This window comes from Glycine soja, chromosome 18 (assembly GCF_004193775.1).
Source record: "Glycine soja cultivar W05 chromosome 18, ASM419377v2, whole genome shotgun sequence".
Lineage (NCBI taxonomy): Eukaryota > Viridiplantae > Streptophyta > Magnoliopsida > Fabales > Fabaceae > Glycine > Glycine soja.
The window spans coordinates 9,287,180-9,309,364 of NC_041019.1; the positions used below are offsets into that span (position 1 = coordinate 9,287,180).

The window sequence follows — 22,185 nt, forward strand, 5'->3', positions numbered from 1 at the left end:
TCAAATGCCTTGTGACATGTATATATTCACACAAGATTTTATAGTTTGAGAAGTAGTAGCTACCCCTCTTTGTTTTTATTAAGAAGATAGTAATATAGCTGTTGAAAAAAAATATGACATATATTCATGACTCATGAGAGATGCTTCCAAGAGACCGTACTAGGGCATTTGAAACTGCATCAGGTCAAGTAATACGTTCAGTATTTACGTTTAAGGCAAAAGCTACTTCCAATAGTTTTATAGCATGCATGGATCAGATTTTATTTTCCTAGAATTAATTCCAAAGTAACAAATAGTAATTTTTTTACTTTTTTAATGTTTCACCATAATTTTGGATCTTTGAATTAATTTTTGGTAGCTATCTAAACATGTTATTAGACTTTCACGTTTTTAACATAAGTTTTGAGCTTTGAACGTGAACTAAAACATACATGTTTTGTTTGAGCGAAACACATTAATATTGCACATAATCGTTAAAAAATTATAGACTGAAGACTTAACATCAGAGTGAGATGTTTATGTTCAATGTATTATTAAGATATGAACTTGCGATTAGAAGCACTCTGCATCTTACGTAAATAAAAATTAAAAATCATTTAATCCCAACAAACTTTAGCATATTTAATAGATAAATTGGTTTGTATGACAAAGATTTTATTAAAAAATATAATATTAGTTAAAAATAAACTGGGTGTAAACAATAAAAAAAGAACCTTTTAATTACCATAGTTGACGTAACTTTTTTTTTAAACATGTGTTCAAGACTCAAAAGTACATTTTACATTTATGTGTACAAAGAAAAAAGTTTCTGAAATCTATAAAAAAAAGTCTCTGAAATTCAAACTAATTCGTCTTATGTTTAAATAAATTAATATAATTAAAATTTACGTGAAAAATGATTATATACTAAAATATTTTACACGGACATTTAATTATAATTCATTATATATGATAAATTTGTCAATTTTTAAAATAATTATCTCAAAATAATTCAAATGATAATTTATAAATAATAATATAAAATTATTTTATATTATTATTGTATAAATATTAAATTTTTTATTTTATTTATTTCTTTAAAAGAATCAAACATCACTTGTGATTGACAACCTGTTAGGAAATATCAGCTATCAAATGTGGAATTCTTTGAATCGTGTGGCTGCTATCTTGGAAGGCAACCTGGTAGGAAAGTAAATAGATGTTTTTTGTTCTTATAAATAGTAAAATATTCAGAATATGTTTTTTTCTAAAATTTTTAATATAATTTTTTTCTCCTAACTCCCAACATGTAAATGCATGATATTTTGACATCTGGAGATCTGATCCTACGTCACAATATCGGTGGTTCAACACGTAAGTTCTAGTTCTAATTAATACGTGATAAGGATTTAACATTAACAAATAACATCTGATCTCCCAATTCTAATTCTGAATCAAAATATCACGGAGTTCTATTTTACAAAATGAAATTTATATTTTAGGAGAATGAAAGATATACTCAAAATTTCGTATAAACAAATTTCAAACATTTTAATATTTATAGGAAAAATAAATATTTTAATTCAATAAAAGAAATGTAAGTTTTGTAATCTAGGCATACTTTTGGTCTGAAAAGTTAACAATACCCAAGGTAGTTCTTTAAGGAGGAATCAAATTATATCAATATAAATTCAACAATTAATATCCCAATTTTATAACTTGATATAAAATGTGATTTTTATTAATCCAATCATTTAATTATATTTATATATTATAAAAATTGTTTGTGTTAAGTTTTGTCAAAATTGAACAACAACAAAAAAGTAATCAAATGATTCATATTTTAATATATTTTGAAATGTTTATATTACGTCAATTTTAATTTATATGAACAAGGTACCAAATGATTTTAGATTAATATTAATTTTTGTATATATGATCTATCTAAAGGGAACTTTCAATCCAACTAGGATTGTTCGCAGGCTAATTCGGGTTGGTTTTGACCAAATTCATAACTCAACCCAATCAAATTTGATCAATTAGGTTAAGTTCAGTTTTCAATTTTTTTTTCAAACCCAATCCATTCATGAAGGATTTGGTTTGGTTCAAGCCAACAAGTTACCCATTTAAAAATTTGATCTTTTTTTTTCTTAGAACTATTATTTTATATTATGATTCATTCAAATATATAATACAATTAATATAATTAACACAATATTATCAAATGTCTAAAAGTTTTAAAATTGATTCATTTAATACCATCAACATAATATTCTAAAATAGATTAATAAAAATTAAAACAAAATATTCTTCAAAGAGATTTACTATAATAGTCTGAATCACAATTATTTTCTACAAACTAATTTCTTGCAAAAAGTTTTGCTGCAATCAGATTTGTTATAACCAGATTTGTTGAAACAAATAACAATGTATCAGAAAGTAATATCTTAAAAAGTTCTAACACTAGTAGTCCAAATACTTGCAATTCCAACACTTGCCGTCTCAATATTAGTAATTTCTAAAGTCAAACCAAACAACTATAAACATTTTGATCGGTTTGGTTCAGTTTTAATCGGATCTATAAATCTAAACTCTTGATCCAATTCATACACAAACGATTTTGATCGGTTTGATTCAATTTTGATCCAAATACATAAATGACTCAACTCAAACTATTCAGGAGTCAATTCAAATTCGGAGAACATTATCAAGTTGAAAGTTATAGAATGATATAATAATTATTAATGTTACACCAATCTATTTGATTTGTATTTATTATATAATCCATCATATATTCTTTTGGTTCATTTCCTTAAAAAATATTATACATAGATTTCATTTAATATGGCACACGTCTATCTATACTTTATAATATATGTAAGGATATGATCTCATTACATGTAAGATTATGTGGGATTTTGAGAGAATATTTTGACAAAAACAATCTTGAAGATTTTAAAAGATTATGTGGGATTGTATTGATTTTGTGGGATTTTAAAAGATTTTTTTTAAAAGACTTTTTACAATCAGGATTCTTAACCCAAGATTTTAATGGATTTCTAACACAGATTTTTAAGATTTCAAAGTACTTTATGGATTTTTAAGATTTTGAAAGATTAATACATTTTAAACAAAAAAATAACGGAAGTTACAAAAGTGAATGAAAAAGATGATAAATAAATTATAATGTTTGAATAAAGAAAATAAAAACGATAGAAATTTTAAACCTTTTAATAACAAAGTCATTATTGCCTAAAAAAATAATAACAAAGTGATTCTCACTTCATGTTCGCCTAATAACAAAGTTCAGAGCTTTCAAAATCTTGTGAAAATTTTCACTTGTAGCAAATTGTGATCGGCCAAATGTATTGCGGATTACACAATATCGAGTGTTCTGGCCGACAATCTGTAGGAATGATGCAAGCATTTCTTCAACACAAATAAATCTTGTATCCTCCAAAGGTGTTTTTTCTCTTATAATCGTGCACAACTTTCGAAATACATCAGGATACATCCTATATACTTGTCGAAAGATTGCAGGATCATCGTTTAATGCTTTGTGTATATAGTCATATCCCCGACTAGTAATTTGTCGTCGAGTTAATGGACGTTCAATATGTTCACCATGCATCATATTCAAAAACTGATTTAATATATCTATTAAAGCATAAATTGCCATCACATATGTGTATGTGGCTTCATAAAATTCTTCATTTGTTTCCTCGTCATCTATATCTTCATCATTTGTATCTTCATTATATATATCTCCATCCATTTCTTCGTTCTTTATGTCATGGTCATGGTTATAAGTCAATATCAAAGTTAATACAAATTCATATATAAAATAAATATAACTAAAGTTTAATCACAACAATTTCACAAAATATATAACCTAAATACTTCAACCATAATAGTTCGACCAAAAAACAAACCAAATATTTCAACCAAAATACAACCATAATAGTTCGACCAAAAAACAAACCAAATACTTCAACCAAAATAGAGACCCAAAAGATATAGTTCAACAAACTCACGATGTATAAAATAATATGTTAATAATAGATTATCAAAATATTAATTATTCCCTAACTTAAAGTTTATCCAAGATGAGCGTTCTTCCGGTGACATCTTCAAGAAAAAATCCTTTTTTGCTTTAGTATTTAACAATTCAGCTGTCTTGAAACGCGTTATGTCATCCAAATTTGGAATTTCTTTTATAACATTCCAAATAATACCCTCGAGCTCTCTATCTCTATCTCTATCTTTTTCTCTTTTCTCCATCATGTTGGATATTTTTTCAAAATTCACAGCAATAGTCCCAATGCCAACAGAAAGATTTTCCAGAACGTTGCCTTGATTGTTGATCCCAACAGCGCTTGAACTCCCTCCATACTCGGATCTCCTTCGCTTGTGACAGTTTTGTTTTTCTATGGGAACCTCTGAATCTAAAGGGGGGTGGGATGGTGGACTTGGTTGGTTTGGTGATGGAGGCTGATATGCTGGTTCATAGTTATTTGGTGTTATGAATGTATCACTATTAGGATCATATGAAAATTCTTCTATCCCAACAGTTCTATTTTCTGGCTCAAAAGTTGTTGCATCAGTATCATCTGGATCGACTGATATAGAATTATTCCCGCTAGAAACTCCACCCCCAACAACGATCTTCAAATACTCATAATCAACCATACTTTTTCCTCGAAGTTTGCTGTGACTTGGGTGAGACTAAAAAAAAATCATTGTTAATATACTACAAATATTATAATTTACTAAATTTATAACTATTAATATATTTAAAAGATTATGAACTTAGCTCACCTTTAAGTAATCTTTCCATACATCCTCATGAGCAGTGAAAGTTTTTCCAATTGGGTCCCATCCAAAGCCAGAGTTGTTGCGCATAAGGGTTGACATCATGTTATACTGGTTTCGAAACCACTTCATCCGACTCAAATAATGACTATAAGTTTTAGGGAATTTAGTTTTTGCATTGAGTTGAGGAAGTATTATTCGTTCTACATTTTGTTTGCTAAGTGACCCATTGGCATCACGCAATCCCCTATTCATAGCATCCACCAAGAGGTGCAACAACTCATTGGTATCCTCCATAGTCCAAGATACATAATTATCTTTGTCTCTACTCTTTCCTTTGTTATTTTCTTGTGAATCCCCCATTTGATCGCTAATATATATATAAGAAACTAGTTATTTGACAAAAATAGTTATTGTTTCCTAATTGTCAAAAGTATAGTGACTATATCCCGAATAATATACAATTCAATAGAAAAACCAATAAAAAACTACCAAATAATAAAATAAGGGTCATGCTAACATGCGCACTTAGGGCACATGTTAAGGATACTTCCAATAGTAACTATGTTTTAAAAACAACAATTTTTTACTTTTAAAAAAGTAAATTGCACAACTTTCAATACAAAATTTCTATACATAATACACTAACAAGTGTCTTAAGGGCACATGTTAGCATTTTCCATAAAAATAATACTCATATATCATAAAATCATTTAAAAAAAAACTATTAACAAAATAACAATAATAATAACACAATAACAATTAAAAAATTATTAACACAATAATAATAATAATAACACGCTGTCAAAAAAATAATAATAACACATTAATAATTAACATTTTAATAATAACACAAGAAAATAATAATAATAATAATGGACGTTGTAAAAAAACAAGTTGAAGAAACAGAAAAAAAAAAGAGTTTTTTTATTTTGATTTGCATATACAGTACTAAAAAAAAAGCAATATGAAATCTTGATGCATATCAATTGCCATTCTTTTGATGCATATTCATTGCCTGGACGTTGAAAACAATATGAATACGAAATCTTGAAGCATATACAGTACCCTTTTCTTTTGATTTGCGTAATATACATATAGTATGAACAATATTGACTATCGATTGCCATTAAAAAAATAGGTAAAATTGATTGAAAAGTTGTAAGAGAATGAACCTGGTAGTGGTTTGTGTCTTGTTCGGCAGGAGAAGAAAAAATCTTTGAAAGATTATGAAAAGTCTCAAGGGTTTGGGTGAGATTGTTGGAGGAGTATTTTATGTGTATTTCTAACTAAAAAGTCTTTCAAAATCCATTCCACAAAAGAATCCATCAAAATCTATTTACTTTTGAATACCAAAAGACATTTTAAAAGTGGTAAGAAATCTCAATTGAATACCAACAGATTTTGTTACCCTAAAAAAAAATCTTTATTGTCTTAATTGAATACCACAAGATTTGTTTATATTTTATAAAAGTCTTGATTGAATACCACAAGACTTTTTAATCATAAAAAGTCTTTTAAAATCCTTTGAAATCTTAATCCAATACACCCTCTAAATATTTATAACAAATTTACATATTTAATATATATGTTAATAGTGTGATTTATAATATCTTAATAAATATGATAACTTTAATATATTTAATGATAATTAATTAATTAATTATCTTTAGTAGATTTCATTTAATATGGCACACATTTATTTATACTTTATAATCTATGTAAGGATATGATCTCATTACATCATATGTAAGTCTAAAGATTTATAACAAATTTACATATTTAATATATATGTTAATCGTGTGATTTATAATATCTTAATAAATATGGTAACTTTAATATATTTAATGATAATTAATTAATTAATTATCTTTAGTTAATAAGTTAGATATTTGATTGATTTGATTTCTAAAATTAATTATTTATCAAAATTATTAATAGTAATATATTTTTACATTTTTTTTGTGAAATAAAATATATTTACTTGTCTTTATTATTTTTGTAACAATAATTTATTTTTTACTCGTTAAAAAAATACACTTATAAGAAAATAAAAAATAAATGTATAATGTAATTATGATTTAAACTTATGTATAAATTTATTGTCCTGTATTCTTTATTTTATACATTTTATTGTAAAAGTATTATGTAGCATTTTTTAATCTATATTAACGGTGAATAATGTATATCATAAGTAGAAAAAATGAATTTAATATCTATGCACTAATAGTGTAAAACAATTACATATTGTTATCTAATTATAAATTACCGTTTGAATTGTTTTAAGATAATTATTTTAAAAATCAACAAATTGATCATATATGATGAGTTGTGATTAAATGTCTATGTAAAATTTATGCATAATTCTTTTTCTCAAAAAGAATATAGACTTTGTTACATGAAATATTTGTAGAAAACATTATTTTGTTAATAGTTTTTATAATTTTCTTAAAAAATAATCAAATAATTTAATTGATTAATTAATAAATAATCATAAAATATATTAAAGTTATGATGTTTATTAAAATATTATATATCATATAATTAACTTATATTAACGGTGCAAATTTAGTGGAAGTCTTTTAGACTTATATTTGGTGTCATCAGATCTTATTCTTTTAAAATATTATTTAAACTTATTTTTTTTAATAATTTTATAAAAACATCAGTGCAATTTATAAGTTACTTATTTGCTATTTTTTAAAACTTAATTTTCATGGAATATGTTAGTTATTTTTTTAATCAGTTTATCCATTTGAAAGATTTTAACATTTGTATCATCTTTCTGTAAAAAAACAGTTGTCTCATATCTTTTTTTGAAAGTTTAAGTGCAAAAATAATTCCCATATTTATCTCAACTCTTTCGGTCCCCCTTGTAATTTGAATAGTGATAAATTAATTTTAAAAAATGATAAATTAAATTGAATTTTTGAATATATAAAAAATACAATAAATTTATTTTAAAAACAGTTTAATAATAAATTAATCTTAAACTATATAAATTAATGTTCAATTGGTATTTTAAAAATTTAATTTAATAAAAAGATAATGTCAAAAAAAAAGGATGAATCTATAACACTTTTAAACATTTGATAATTAAATTTAAATTTTTCATCATACTGTCAGGCTATCAAGATAAATATTTACACTTATTTCAATTTTAAAATTTACAACTCCAACTTAAAAAGACACTCTCAGAGAATCAGCACACAGCATCAACAACAATGGAGGCGCCGCCGCCATTTGCTTCTTCTTCCTCTTCCTCTCTCTTTTCTCTTCGCAACAAGCCACTCTCATCCCCCACAATCACCCATTTCGGCAACACCAAACCATCGAAGAGTTTCTCGGTTCGTGCCTCCTCTTCTAGGGATTCTGGTTCGTTCTCTCTGGTTTCTGAAGATACCCTCTTGCAAAAATCTCCGTTTTTTTTTTTACTTTTTCGTTTCTGGGTCTTTTGCACCAGAACCTCTCATTTTTTCTCATGTTTTTCAGTTGTGACTTTGCTTGATTACGGTGCTGGCAATGTTCGGAGTGTCAGGAATGCAATCAGATTCCTCGGGTTTGAGATCAAAGATGTGAGCTTTTTGCATCATTACATACTGGGTTGTTTTTCTTTTTTTCTTTTCTTTTGGTGTCTGGTTTTGAATCTGAAGCAATATTTTTACTAGGTGCAAACTCCGCAAGATATTCTGAATGCAAGTAGGTTAGTTTTTCCTGGCGTTGGAGCATTTGCTGCTGCTATGGAGGTGTTAAGCAAAACTGGGTATTTTTTTTTTATTTTGTTTAGTTTACAAATATTTTTCTTTGGATGACGTGGTAGTAGCAGTGGTAGTTCTATGATTGTGGTATGATATATCTGCTGGATTAAAGTAGTAGTATATTGAAGAAGGGTAACACAGGATAAAACATGGTGTTGTTTTCAAATCATACAATACTGGTGTTGATTTTCATACTCTTTTGTTTGATTAAAATTTGCAATGTGCAGTAGAAATGGGTTGGACCAAGACTCTGTTATGTATTGGGGTTTACTACATCTACTGACATCTACTAATTACTAAATTACTAAATAAGATGGGGTTAAATTTTTGGGATGATTAAGCTGGAAGGGATTGGTGGCTGTTTTAGCTTTTGATATAATGTATAAAATAAACTCATTTTGTGCGTCTGAGGTGCCTTTTGAATTGTGTAATGTCTTGTTGTCTCTTTAGCTGATTTTATCTGTTCATATTTTTAATTTTAACTAGGCATTGTCATGCATACATTTGAAGTTCTTTTGGGATAATTTTTAGTTTTGATCTTTGAATGGTTGCACTCTGAATTTTAGTGAGTCAAATGTTTTATTTTGTTTATTGTTTCAGTATCAAGTTTCAAGTGATATCATACTTTTTGCAGAATGGATGAAGCACTATGTTCATATATTGACAAGGATCGTCCATTTTTGGGCATTTGTCTTGGACTTCAACTACTTTTTGAATCTAGTGAGGAGAATGGACCAGGTTACTTATAAGCCATCTTTAGTTTTTGACTTTTTGTTATCGTTACACCTACAATTTTGAACATTCTTTTAATATTATAGCATAAATGAATGCCAAGCTTTCCATCCATGTAGATGTGAAATTAAATTAAACGTTAGTAATCTATTATTGTATATTGTATACGCTTCAATTGAAAAAAGACATATTGTATGAATGTGTAACTATGATTCACTTTTCATCCCAGATTTGAATGATTTTTCGATTAGCTCAATGCTAATGAGAGGAGAATCATTTTTATTGTGTACTGTGATGTAAGATTTTCTTATAATTAACTCTGGTTGAAATAGTGCTTCAATGCATGATTTTTACAGCTGATAGAGTCCTAATTTATGAGATGAGATGCTTGAGATATGAAGAGAAGCTATGGAATCACTGTCTTTTTTTTTCCTGGTTAAGATAAGAGTAAGACAAAGTTTATGGAATGCAGGTTTAGTTAGGAAGAAGTTAGCATGGTTTGGAGTTTAAATTATAATGGACAACTATATGGTCAATGATGCTCTATGGTGATTCAGTAGTGAAAGTTGGGCGATGAAGTGCTAGCAACAGCAAAAAAAAAAGTTTACTTCAGTAGTGAGTGAGTGGATACCCAAGAAAATATAGGGTTATGAATCCTGTCTGATTAAAATGGGTAGAGGAAGAGTGGATACCCAAGAAAATATAGGGTTATGAATCCTGTCTGATTAAAATGGGTAGAGGAAGTGTGGAAGACCAAAGAAACCTTTGGGAAAATCATTAACATAAAGCCCTGCTCTAAATGGTTTTAATCAATTTTTTTTGATAGGGTCCAATAGTATTGATTGATCCATTTAGCTAACCCCATTTACTGGAATAATGTTAGTTTGGTGGTACTGTTGTAAATTCATTTTCTTCAGGGTGTGTTTGGGAGTGAGGCTTTGAACAGAAGGGGAAGCAAGGGATTTTTTTTTTAATTTAGTTATATATAATGTTTATAAAAAAAATTAGGACATGAAGTTTTTGCTAATGCTAATCTATCATTTTATTTCAGAAAACTGTCAAATCAGACAATATTTATTAGAAATAAAATTTTTACCCTTCGCTCCCTTTTCCTCCAAACCTCAGCTCCCAAAAATACCCTAAAACACTTATATTTGGAGATATTGGTATTTGTGCATTTCAAAATTTGTATTTCTTTAATTAATGCCATACTTCTGCAATTTGTATGTTTATTTAGTAGTATGTTGAAATATTTCCTGCCTTAATATATATACCCATAAAAATTGTTTGGCTATGAACTTGCTTGGACAATGTACATCATCCTTAGATATTTTTGTTTTATCATGGCTGTTGATTTCTAAACATGGATAACTGGGTAATAAAGAATCTATTGAGACTTGAGAGTTCAGTGAACTGAGTCATTTGTTAGAATCTGTAGCTGTGGTAATTTTTGGCATGCTTTTCAAACATACAGAGACAGTGTTGGATACAATGTTCTCTGATTTAACAGAAAGCTTAATTTCCTGAGTACTACAAGAGCAAATTATCTTTTTATTCACACTTTTAATAAAGTATTGAATGGACAAATATGCTTTTGAATCAGTAAAAGGTCTTGGCTTAATACCCGGAACTGTTGGGCGATTTGACTCATCAAATGGTTTTAGAGTACCACATATTGGCTGGAATGCTTTACAAATCACCGAGGACTCGGGAATTTTGGATGATGTTGGAAATCACCATGTCTATTTTGTGCACTCTTATCGTGCCATGCCTGTATGTTTCCACTTTTCTTTGAAATCTTCTTGTTGCCTTGGCTGTCACATTCTTACTCTATATATTCATGAAAGTGTTTAAGTAATCTGACTTTTTTCATTTTCTCAGTCAGATGACAACAATGAGTGGATATCCTCCACCTGTGACTATGGTGACAAATTTATAGCATCTATTAGAAGAGGAAATGTGCATGCAGTTCAATTCCATCCAGAGAAGAGTGGAGGCAAGTTTTATCTTCCTTTCCAATCTTTAGTACTCTCTAATATACTGAACCCTAAACATGAAGGCTGCAATCTTTGTTGAAGTTTCTATTCTTCATTAGCTTGTAATTGGACTCTGGTCATGCAAAAACTTGAAGCTTTGAGTTTTAGTGAGTTTAAAAGTAGACTCACTTAGCTTAATTTTATTGCCTTTAACACACATACATATATACACAATACAAGGCTTAATGATAAGACAGCTTGATGGGACATTACAATGCTGTCTTCTGAAACAAGCTAAACATAAAATAGAAGCAAGCATGAATACACATAATTTAACACTCCCCCTCAAGCTGGAGCATATAAATCATATGCACCAAGCTTGGAACATATAAACTGAATCCTAGTTCCCCTTAAGGACTTAGTCAAAATGTCTGTTGGCTGATCATTATAATTGATGAACTCAGTGGTAATCTCCTTGGACAATAATTTTTCTCGAATGAAGTGACAATCAATCTCTATGTGCTTGGTCCTCTCATGAAAGATTGGATTGGATGCAATGAGGAGGGCTGCCTGATTGTCACAAAATAACTTCATTCGTGTAACTTCACAAAACTTCAATTCTTGAAGAAGTTGCTTAATCCACATAAGTTCACATGTGACCAAAGCCATAGATCGGTACTCAACCTCTGCGCTGGATTGAGCAACAACTATTTGTTTCTTGCTTTTTCAAGAGATAAGATTCCCTCCAAAGAAAACACAGTAACCTGAAGTAGATTTACTATCAATAGGACAACCAGCCCAATCTGCATCACAATATCCAGATACTTGCGTATTACCCTTGTCTTCATATAGTAATCCTTGACCAGGAGCTCTCTTTACATATCTAAGAATACGCATAACGGCATTCCAATGATCGACATGAGGATTCTGCATAAACTGACTAACCACACCAACAACAAAGGAGATATCAGGTCTTGTAATGGTGAGATAAATAAGTTTTCCCACAAGTCTCCTATATCTCTCAGGGTCAGGATAAATATCACTCTGATCTGCCATGAGCTTCAAATTTGGATCCATAGGGCTATCAATCGGTCTGCAATTTTGCATGCCTGTCTCCTCCAGAATGTCAAGGGCATACTTCCTCTATGAGATCACAACACCATCTCCTGACTGAGCCACCTCAATACCAAGAAAGTACTTCAAATATCCCAAGTCTTTGATCTGGAAATGACTGAATAAATTCTCCTTTAGCTGGACAATCTTAGTAGCATCATTCCCTGTAATAACTATATCATCAACATATACTATCAAATAAACATATTTTCCAGGGGATGATTGACAATAAAAAACAGAATGATCAGCTTCACTCCATTTCAACCCAAAAAGTTGAACAATGTGACTGAATTTACCAAACCATGCCCGAGGAGATTGCTTCAACCCATAGAGAGATCGATGCAGATTACACACAAGACCATACTCCCCCTGAGCAACAAACTCAGGAGGTTGCTCCATATAAATATCCTCCTCAAGGTCACCATGAAGAAATACATTTTTAATATCAAGCTGATGAAGAGGCCAATGGCGCATGGCAGCCATAGCAAGAAACAGACGAACAGTAGTGATCTTAGCTACCGGAGAGAAAGTGTCACAATAATCAAGACCATATATCTGAGTGTAGCCTTTAGCTACTAATCTAGCCTTAAGCCGATCAATCTCACCATTAGGCCCAACTTTAACTGCGTAGACCCACCTACAACCCACAGTCTTCTTACCAGGAGGAAGAGAAACAAGTTCCCAAGTACCATTATGCTCAAAAGCCTGCATTTCATCAATCATAGCCTGTCGCCAGCCAGGATGACTAAGTGCCTCATTAGTATTAGAAGGAACAAAATGCGAAGATAGAGAGAAAACAAAGGAAGAATATGAAGGAGATAAACGATGATAACTCAGAAAGTTATAGATAGGATGAGGATTACGAGTGGAGCGAGTACCTTTTCGGATGACAATGGGCCAGTCTGAATCAGACGAAGGTGAGGGAGCAGGATCCATGGCTTGAGGATTGATTGAAGAAGAATGAGAATCATAAGGAGAAGCTTCAGGTACTCTAGAACCAACTGTCTGTGTCCGGTGTTCATATGTAAGAAGAGGTGGAGAAGCAACTTCAGTCGGATGTGGTGGAGAAAGTGAAACTTCACTGACATTTTGGTTTGAGACACCTAGGGGACAAGGAGAGGGTATAGGAAGTACATTCTGGATGGAAGAAGAATGGTCTATAGATGGTGAGAAAAAGGATGTATCTTCAAAGAAGGTTACATTTGCAGACATATAGTATCGTCTGGTAGATGGAGAGTAACATTTGTAACCCTTTTGAAGACGAGAATAACCTAAAAAGACACACTTGATTGCCCGGACAGAAAGTTTGTCTAAACCAGGAGAGAGATCATGGACAAAACAAGTACAACCAAACACTTTAGGTGGAACATGGAATAAAGGATCATGAGGAAAAATGATTGAGTGAGGGATTTGATTTTCGAGGAAAGATGAAGGCATTCTATTAATTAAGAAACAAGCAGTAAGCACCGCATCCCCCCAATGGTTTGTAGGAACATGAGATGCTAACATTAGTGAGCGTGCGGTGTCAAGAAGATGACGATTTTTTCTTTCGGCGATACCATTTTGCTGTGGTGTATGGAGACAAATAGATTGATGTAGAATGCCTTTTGAAGATAAAAGGGAAGTAAAATCATGAGAGAAATACTCTTTGACATTATCACCTCTGAAAATTTTAATTGTTTTTTCAAATTGGTTTTCAACCTCATTTAGGAAGGACACAAAGATAGACAAAAGTTCTGATCTGTCTTTCATTAAATAGACCCAAGTACATCTAGAGAATTCATCAATAAAGGTTACAAAATATCGAAAACCAAAAGATGTAACACGGCTTGGTCCCCAAATATCAGAATGAATGGTAGAGAAAGCTGTATTACATCTTTGAACAGTTTGTGGGAATGATGACCTAACATGTTTTCCTAGTTGGCAAGACTCACACTCTAGGACTCGAAGATTCTTCAGACTAGGGACCATCATTTTCAGCTTTGGTAAACTTGGGTGACCTAGACGATCATGCAAAAGTTTGGGATTTGAATTTGCAGAACAGGAAACAGAAACATTGGATTTCAAGTAGTAAAGTCCTCGTGATTCATGTCCTTCTCCAATCAGTCGACCCGTGCCATGTTCCTGAATAACAAAAGAATTAGCGGTAAAGGTTACTGAGCAATTTAATGAACGAGTTAACTGACTCAATGAAATTAGATTATAAGGACACTGAGGAATAAACAAAACAGAATCCAACTTTAATGAGGATGATAAAGGGACTTGACCACTTCCTTGAGCTGCAACTTTGGAACCATTAGCTACAGTAACAAGGTGAGGAATTTTTGGAAAAGAAATGGATGTAAAAGAGGACTTATTACCAGAAATATGATCAGAGGCACCTGAATCAAGAATCCAAGGACTGGGACCGTCAATAGATTGAGAAATACATGCTGTCGAATAACATGGTACAGAGGAAGATGAGGCCTGACTGCTGGATTTCTCAGATTTCAGCTTCACATACTCTTGGTACTCTTCATCAGAGAACTTGGACTTTGATTTCTCTGTCTGAGCTACCTTGGCTACTCTGTCAGGGAAGCCATGTAGAGAATAGCAATTCTCTTGAGTGTGGCCCATCCTCTTGCAGTATGAGCATTGAGGACGTCCACCTCTTCCACTGCGACCCCCTCTACTGTTACAGCCTCCCCCTCTCCCACGGGTTGCAACCATGGCTGACGTTTCCACCGTGTCAGCTGGATTTTCTTCTTTCAGCACATGGGGCACCCGAATCAGCCTAGTGATGAGAGAATCCATCGATGGTACTTTATCTCCAGTAAGAACTTGATCACGCATGTGATCAAAATCTGAATGAAGACTCCTCAAGATAAGAACCATATAAAACTTATCCAGCTTCTTATTCACTTCTTCCAGCGAATCAGCCACAAGAAACCTCTTTAACTCTTTCACTGCAGCCCGAGCTTTACCTATGTGTGCAATCATGTCGTGACTGGTTTGTTTGAGGGCTGTGACCTTCATAGTAGCATCAAACAAACTCTGAATATCATTGGCAAAGATTTCTCGGGCCTTCTTCCAAAAAGAACAACATGTTTTGAACGATCTAAGGATCTCCAAAACATCTGCCTTGACCGATTGCCACAAGACAGCACATAGCTGATAATCCAGCTTCTCCCACTCAGATTTTCTGTCACTTGGAACAATATCAATACCTTTTTCCTAGTGATCATGGTGTCCTTGGCCAAGAAACCACAGCTCAACCGAAGCAGACCAGGACAAATAGTTCTTCCAGTTTAGTTTCGCAGTCGTGATAGTTGGAGTTCCGGAAAAAGAGAAGGCAGGTCCAGCAGAAGTCATTTTTGATCAATGACAGAAACCCTAACGGAAAAAGGGTAGAACTAAGCACAAGACCAACTTGAAGCTTTGAGTTTTAGTGAGTTCAAAAGTAGACTCACTTAGCTTAATTTTATTGCCTTTAACACACCTACATATATACACAATACAAGGCTTAATGATAAGACTGCTTGATGGGACATTACAATGCTGTCTTCTGAAACAAGCTAAACATAAAATAGAAGCAAGCATGAATACACATAATTTAACACAAAAGAAATAAATTTTCTAAATCAACATTATTGTAATTTAAAGTAATGTACTTACATGCAATTTTTTTACAATCCCTGCTTCCTTAGAGGAAGAATTGAAGGATGATCTTAGTTCCCAATTGAAATGAAAAAAAAAATGAAAAAGAAATATAAAACTATTTAATTCCATTCAATTTGGAATTTTTCCTTCTGTCTTTGATATCTTTCATAGGATTTGCACTTCAAATCTTGAATGGCTGGTAGAATACTTTTATGAAATCTGAACTGCTGCAAATTTCACTCTTCTTTTGGGGGTAATACAGTACTTTTGGGATGATTAATTTTTATAGGTAAAAACAAAATGCTATTTTTTTTTCTTTCTTGGGCTGGCATATTCTTGTTCTGATTCCTGAAAATAACATTCTCAGATGTTGGCCTCTCTATTTTGGGAAGATTCTTGAATCCAAAGTCAAACATGGCAAAGGTGGCCTTCATATCTTTCTATGCAATTCTTCTGTATAACAGTTATAATAAATTTTTTGTTGACATATGATAACTAACCATTTGTAATATTTACTTGAAGACAGAAGCCTGGGGAAGGCAAAGCTTCAAAACTTGCAAAAAGGGTAATAGTCATGGAAATCCTCTTGTGCTTTAAATTAGTTAATGTGTTCTTCACCTCTAGGGTGCATTCATTATTTTGATTTCCTGACAAAACATTGTTTATTAAGGTGATTGCTTGTCTCGATGTGAGAACAAATGATAAGGGGGACCTTGTTGTAACCAAAGGAGACCAGTATGATGTAAGAGAACATACAAAAGAGAATGAGGTATCAGCAATAGTACTCATTTTGTTATTATATTTATGGTTTTTGAGTTTGCTCAAAATTGAACTAGAGTATATGCCAAGACACACTGTACAATATAATCTACTTGTAGGTGTAGTAGATAGTTAAACAAGAATGATCTAGACTTGAGTTTTTTGCTGTCGCCTCATTAATTTTTAGTGTTAAAGAGTAAACCTATAAGCATTTATTATCTTATGAAGCTATTTTAATTGTTAGGTAAGAAATCTTGGCAAGCCAGTTGATCTTGCTGGACAGTACTATAAAGATGGAGCTGATGAGGTATGCTGTTGACAATTTTATTCTTTTTTATGAAACATGTTCTTTCCAACTAAACTTACAGATTGGAATTGGGTGCAGGTCAGCTTTCTAAATATTACTGGATTTCGCGACTTCCCTCTTGGTGATTTACCGATGCTGCAGGTTTGTGAAATGTGCTAAAGTGGAAGTTTTTGAGTTGGTGCTAGTTTGTATTTGTCCGTTATCTGTTGTGGTTTCAACGTTCATACTCCCTATGCTTCATAGGTATTGCGATACACATCAGAAAATGTTTTTGTACCCTTAACAGTTGGGGGAGGAATTAGAGATTTCACAGATTCAACTGGGAGGTATTATTACTGATCATTATGGAGATTATGCTATTGACTTTCTTGCATTCTTTCCCCTCTATTGAAATTATTCAGTCTTATAGTTTTATCAATTGTGTCCCCTCAGAATTTTCAAATCTTTTTGATCCGATCAATTATATTCTCAGGTACTATTCTAGTTTGGAAGTTGCTTCTGAATACTTTAGGTCTGGGGCTGATAAGATTTCCATTGGAAGTGATGCAGTTTATGCTGCAGAAGAATATTTAAAAACCGGAGTATTGAACTCAACCCATAGCTTGTTTCTAGTTACATGAACTAATATATGTGTCACTTCTGATGTTCCTATGGCTGTTACGTTTAGGTAAAGACTGGGAAGACCAGCTTGGAGCAGATATCAAGAGTTTATGGGAATCAGGTAAGCTAAAAGCTGATAGTCTTATCTGCCCTTTTTTCTTATCCATGCACCTTTATGTACTTGAGAATCCCTAAACATACATGTAACGATAATTTTTTCCCCATTTATAAAATAACTTATCTAAATTATTACCATGTTTGTTCAAAATAATTTATTATGTTGCTGATCAAGTTTTATTACAAATATTATTATTGTTAATATTGATGATGATGAAATATTGATATGTGGGATATTAAACTTTTTGGCTTGTTACATCTAGTTTGTCCTAAATTATACTGGTATTTTAATACATTGAATATAATATGTGATTAATATGTCTAGTGAGTTCTATTCTGCAGTCTGGATGTTAAGAATTATCTTATTTTTTAACCTGTGTTTATTTAGAATAAGAAAAAATATTAAACTTTTGACAATCATGTTTAACTTGTAAGATAGGAAAGAGTAAATTTTAAATATTTTATATCCCACATTTTTTCATTTAAAATGAACAATGATAATGTATTTGATACAACTAGTCTTGGGCATAACCACATCACATCACAAAAATTAAGTTGTGTTGTACGCCACTTGGCAATCAGCTTTATTGAGATGTAGCTAATCGGTAGCTTGGATTGATTGTTGGGTTAAGCACTTCTGTTTATCTTAAAAAAACTGTGCTATATGCTCTTATCTTATTTTTAGGAGATAGTAAATTGTTAAATAATTCATTAAATTTAAATTGGACCTTGGCAAAACCATTATACTCTAGTATTGTATTAAAATTTTTTGGTTTAAGTTTCCATTGATAATAGATTACATTTATCCAAAGTGGATGAGGACTGGCCAATTATTTACCAGTTATAGTTGCTGACTTGCTGTTATGCTTTTATAATTGGTTTCATCTGGCATCTAAATTTCCTATCACTTTTTCCTTTGCACCAACTGCAATCCGTCATCACTATATGGTGGCAGGAAAAAAATGAGTTTAAAGTTTTTATGCATGTGAATAATGATGAAAGAGTGAATACAAATATGAGTGTTGGATGTCTGTATCTTCTTTTCAGATTCTTGTAGAGGCAGGGCATATATTTTTGACATTTGTTAATCTTTCTTCTTCAGGGAGATGTTAAAGAACCTCATTCCTGAAGTGATATGTAAATGATTGGCATTATTCTTTAACAATGGTTCATCAGTGTGTGTGTGTTGCATGTATTGGATGGAATCAATTGTCTACATTCCAATTAATTTTCAATTTGCAGGCAGTGGTTGTTAGTATCGATCCCCGTAGAGTGTATGTAAAGGATCCTAATGATGTGCAATTGAAGACCATAAGGGTTTCAAGTCCAGGTGAAGAGCTTGTTTTTTTTCTTTTTCTTTATTTTATATTTTATGGCTCTGAGTTATCTAAATTCTTACTCTAATAAGAGTCTAATTAATAAAGAGACAGATCTAGCCTCTTTTAAGGTGATCCTAAAGAATTATGCCTAGTAATTACTCTGTCATATTGAGCTGTATACAGTACTCTATCATTGTATTGGGGGTGGAGGGTGGGGGAGGAAATGTGCTCAAGTATGCAGTAGGGTAATTAGTTTCTAATTCGATTTCTAGTTAAAATAAATAAGTCCTGATAGAAATTTTAGGATGTAAAACAGAGAAGATGCTCTTTTATGTGAAATATATTAATTTAAAAATATTCAAAAACCATTTTATGTTGCTTTCAGGTTCAAATGGAGAGGAATATGCATGGTATCAATGTACAGTAAGTTTATTTTCTTTCTTTGCTTAATTTTTTTATCATGTCCATTGAACTAGATCTCTTAACCTAGTTTTCCTTTCATTTAAACATTCTACTATCACCATCAAATAGTATATAGTACTACTAGAGTGACAACTTTTAGAGAGGCTAAAGAAGGCATAACCAGTGTGCAGAGCTGTTAGATTGGTCATAGGTATATGCATAACTAATGTGACCTTGCACTATTGACTCTTATAATTGTGTAGAGTTGTCAAATCTGACTAAGTTAAAGTCATTGTTGTATAAGATGCCCTCTACTTGTATGTAATTAGTGCTGCTGGTTATATTTGCAATACTAGAAGGGAACTACAATCATCTAGCCTTCAATTTTTTAGTCAGTGGTTGTCATGAGATTTTAACTCATGGCTCTCTTGGAATTTCTTTTGAAGGAAAAGAATGAAGATAGTTAGTCATTTGCCTACTTCCTGAAGTATTTTTTCTTATCTTATTACTTATGTTTATTGTAAGGTTAATGGGGGACGAGAGGGCCGGCCAATTGGTGCTTATGAACTAGCAAAAGCAGTTGAAGAGCTTGGTGCTGGTGAAATACTACTTAATTGCATCGATTGCGACGGTAAATATAATTCTGTATCCTTTAACTATATTTCACTATATTTTTTCTTCATCAAGAGCAGTTTGTTTTTTTCTTCTTTGAAACACTTGGTTTTTAACTAAGCCAAATGGGCATTGTGTCATGTAATTGACCTCACCTAGTGTGATAAGGCTTTTGTTCATTTGTAAGAGCTGTTTTTTTTTTTTTGTTTTTTTTATTAGTTTTAAAAATTGTTCATTATTTTCAGAATTTTGACTGTAGTCAAGACCATTTTCATCATCAATGAATTTTATAAAATAAACATGACTTTTTATTTGCAATATATGGGCACCAAAGGTGGATAAAAATGACTTCCTCTTTTCTTGAACTTTTTCACAAGTATCATGACTCATTACTAGTCCAGTCCTCCTTCCAATTGAGGGGTAGTAAAATAAGATATATATATGGCCTCTATCTTAGTCATTCGTAAGGCTGTTTTAAGGGAGTTGTTATTTCTTATATGCAATGAGATCGGGGTGTCTTGTTGCATTCATGAGTTTTTTCTTGTTCTTTGTTATGTCTAAATTTACCTATTTTTGTATGATCTCGTATTCTCCTCCTATTGTACTTTCCCACCTTTTCCTCTTATAAACGTTTTTCTAGTTAAAAAAATGCAAGATTTTTGGGGTAATTTGATTATATATTTAATAATATAAAATGTTTTGTGTATTCTAATTTCTTTTTACTTTTGTAATGTTTCAGGTCAAGGGAAAGGATTTGATGTAGATTTAATTAAGTTGATATCAGATGCTGTAAGTATCCCTGTTATCGCAAGTAGCGGTGCTGGTGCTCCTGAACACTTCTCTGAGGTGTTCTATAAAACAAATGCATCAGCAGCACTTGCTGCTGGCATTTTTCACAGGAAAGAGGTATTACTTCTGTTTTGTTAATTTCTTAATGCTGATGGGAATGATTTTGATTTGTTATCTATGTTCTGTTACGGATCAATTATTGCATTGATCCATTCTCATTTATTATTATTATTATTATTATTATTATTATTATTGTCATTATTATTATCATTATGGGTGTATTTGGAAAAGTTCTGAAACAAAAACTTCTGTGATATGGATTTTTTAGAGCTTCTTTGAGAAGATACTGTTTCTTTTTTATAAAGTACTGAAACTGTTTTAGATTCTACTTTTTTAATAACTTGTCTAACTATCTGAAAATTTTTTAGACAATTTTCGGTCTTAAAGAATCCTTTGTCTTAAAATATACCACAACCAAATGTTTTTTTTTTTATTTTCAATTTTTGCTTGCACTTTGAATTACAAAAGTGCTATTTTATTTTGCACTTTGTTTTGTTGATTTTAAAAGTTTGTACAGTAAACAGTAAAAACAACTTTATTTTTTTTCCTGTTTTCACTATTTTCTATACAATTTTTTTTAAAAAAGGAAACAAAGTGAAAATATGGTGACATTTCAAAAAATGAAAATAAAACGTTTCCTGAAACCAAACGGATATTTCTGAAACCAAACGGATATTTCTGGATATTTCTGCAGATTTAGAATGTAGTTTAGCTGATTTTGATTGATGTAATGATGTTATTCTGGCAGTGAAATTGAGTTTTCTGTTAATTGCAGGTGCCTATTCAGTCGGTAAAAGAGCATTTGTTGAAGGAAGGCATAGAAGTTCGAATATGATCATATGCATTTAGTGGTAAAATTTTTGAGATGCACTTCACAATAATCAAACCTTGTACGTTATCACTTTTTGTGTAATCTAACGAAGCTCTCAAAATGTCAACATTTTGGATATCATGAAAAGATTTTCACAACGAGACCTTTCCTTTGTTATCTTTTTAAGGAAAATATATTTACCATGTGCAGCACTATCTCTGAACATTTGTTATTACAAAATTATTTCATGTGTCACCTGTATGGTAGTGTGTGATGTTTCTCGTGTTTGATATTGGTTATACATATATTTAAGACGACGAGACACTATTGAAGATATTTTTAAGGATAAATATCCAATTTTGATTCTGAAAATAATAAAATTATTGTACCTTCTGATGTC

At 31.3% G+C, this 22,185-nt stretch overlaps 1 protein-coding gene across 1 annotated transcript; it reads left to right on the forward strand.

Annotated features, from left to right (window-relative positions):
- The first annotated feature begins 7,959 nt into the window (after window positions 1-7,959).
- LOC114395924 (imidazole glycerol phosphate synthase hisHF, chloroplastic-like) lies at window positions 7,960-22,040 on the forward strand. Its single transcript, XM_028357794.1, has 19 exons — window positions 7,960-8,166; window positions 8,284-8,366; window positions 8,460-8,554; window positions 9,184-9,287; window positions 10,885-11,054; window positions 11,163-11,277; window positions 16,377-16,432; window positions 16,536-16,574; window positions 16,680-16,778; window positions 17,013-17,075; window positions 17,154-17,216; window positions 17,319-17,401; window positions 17,548-17,656; window positions 17,743-17,796; window positions 19,035-19,122; window positions 19,497-19,534; window positions 20,039-20,144; window positions 20,865-21,031; window positions 21,750-22,040. Exons 1-19 carry the CDS (start codon window positions 8,016-8,018, stop codon window positions 21,807-21,809), a joined length of 1,743 nt encoding a protein of 580 aa, XP_028213595.1. The 5' UTR covers window positions 7,960-8,015; the 3' UTR covers window positions 21,810-22,040.
- The last annotated feature ends 145 nt before the right edge of the window (window positions 22,041-22,185 follow it).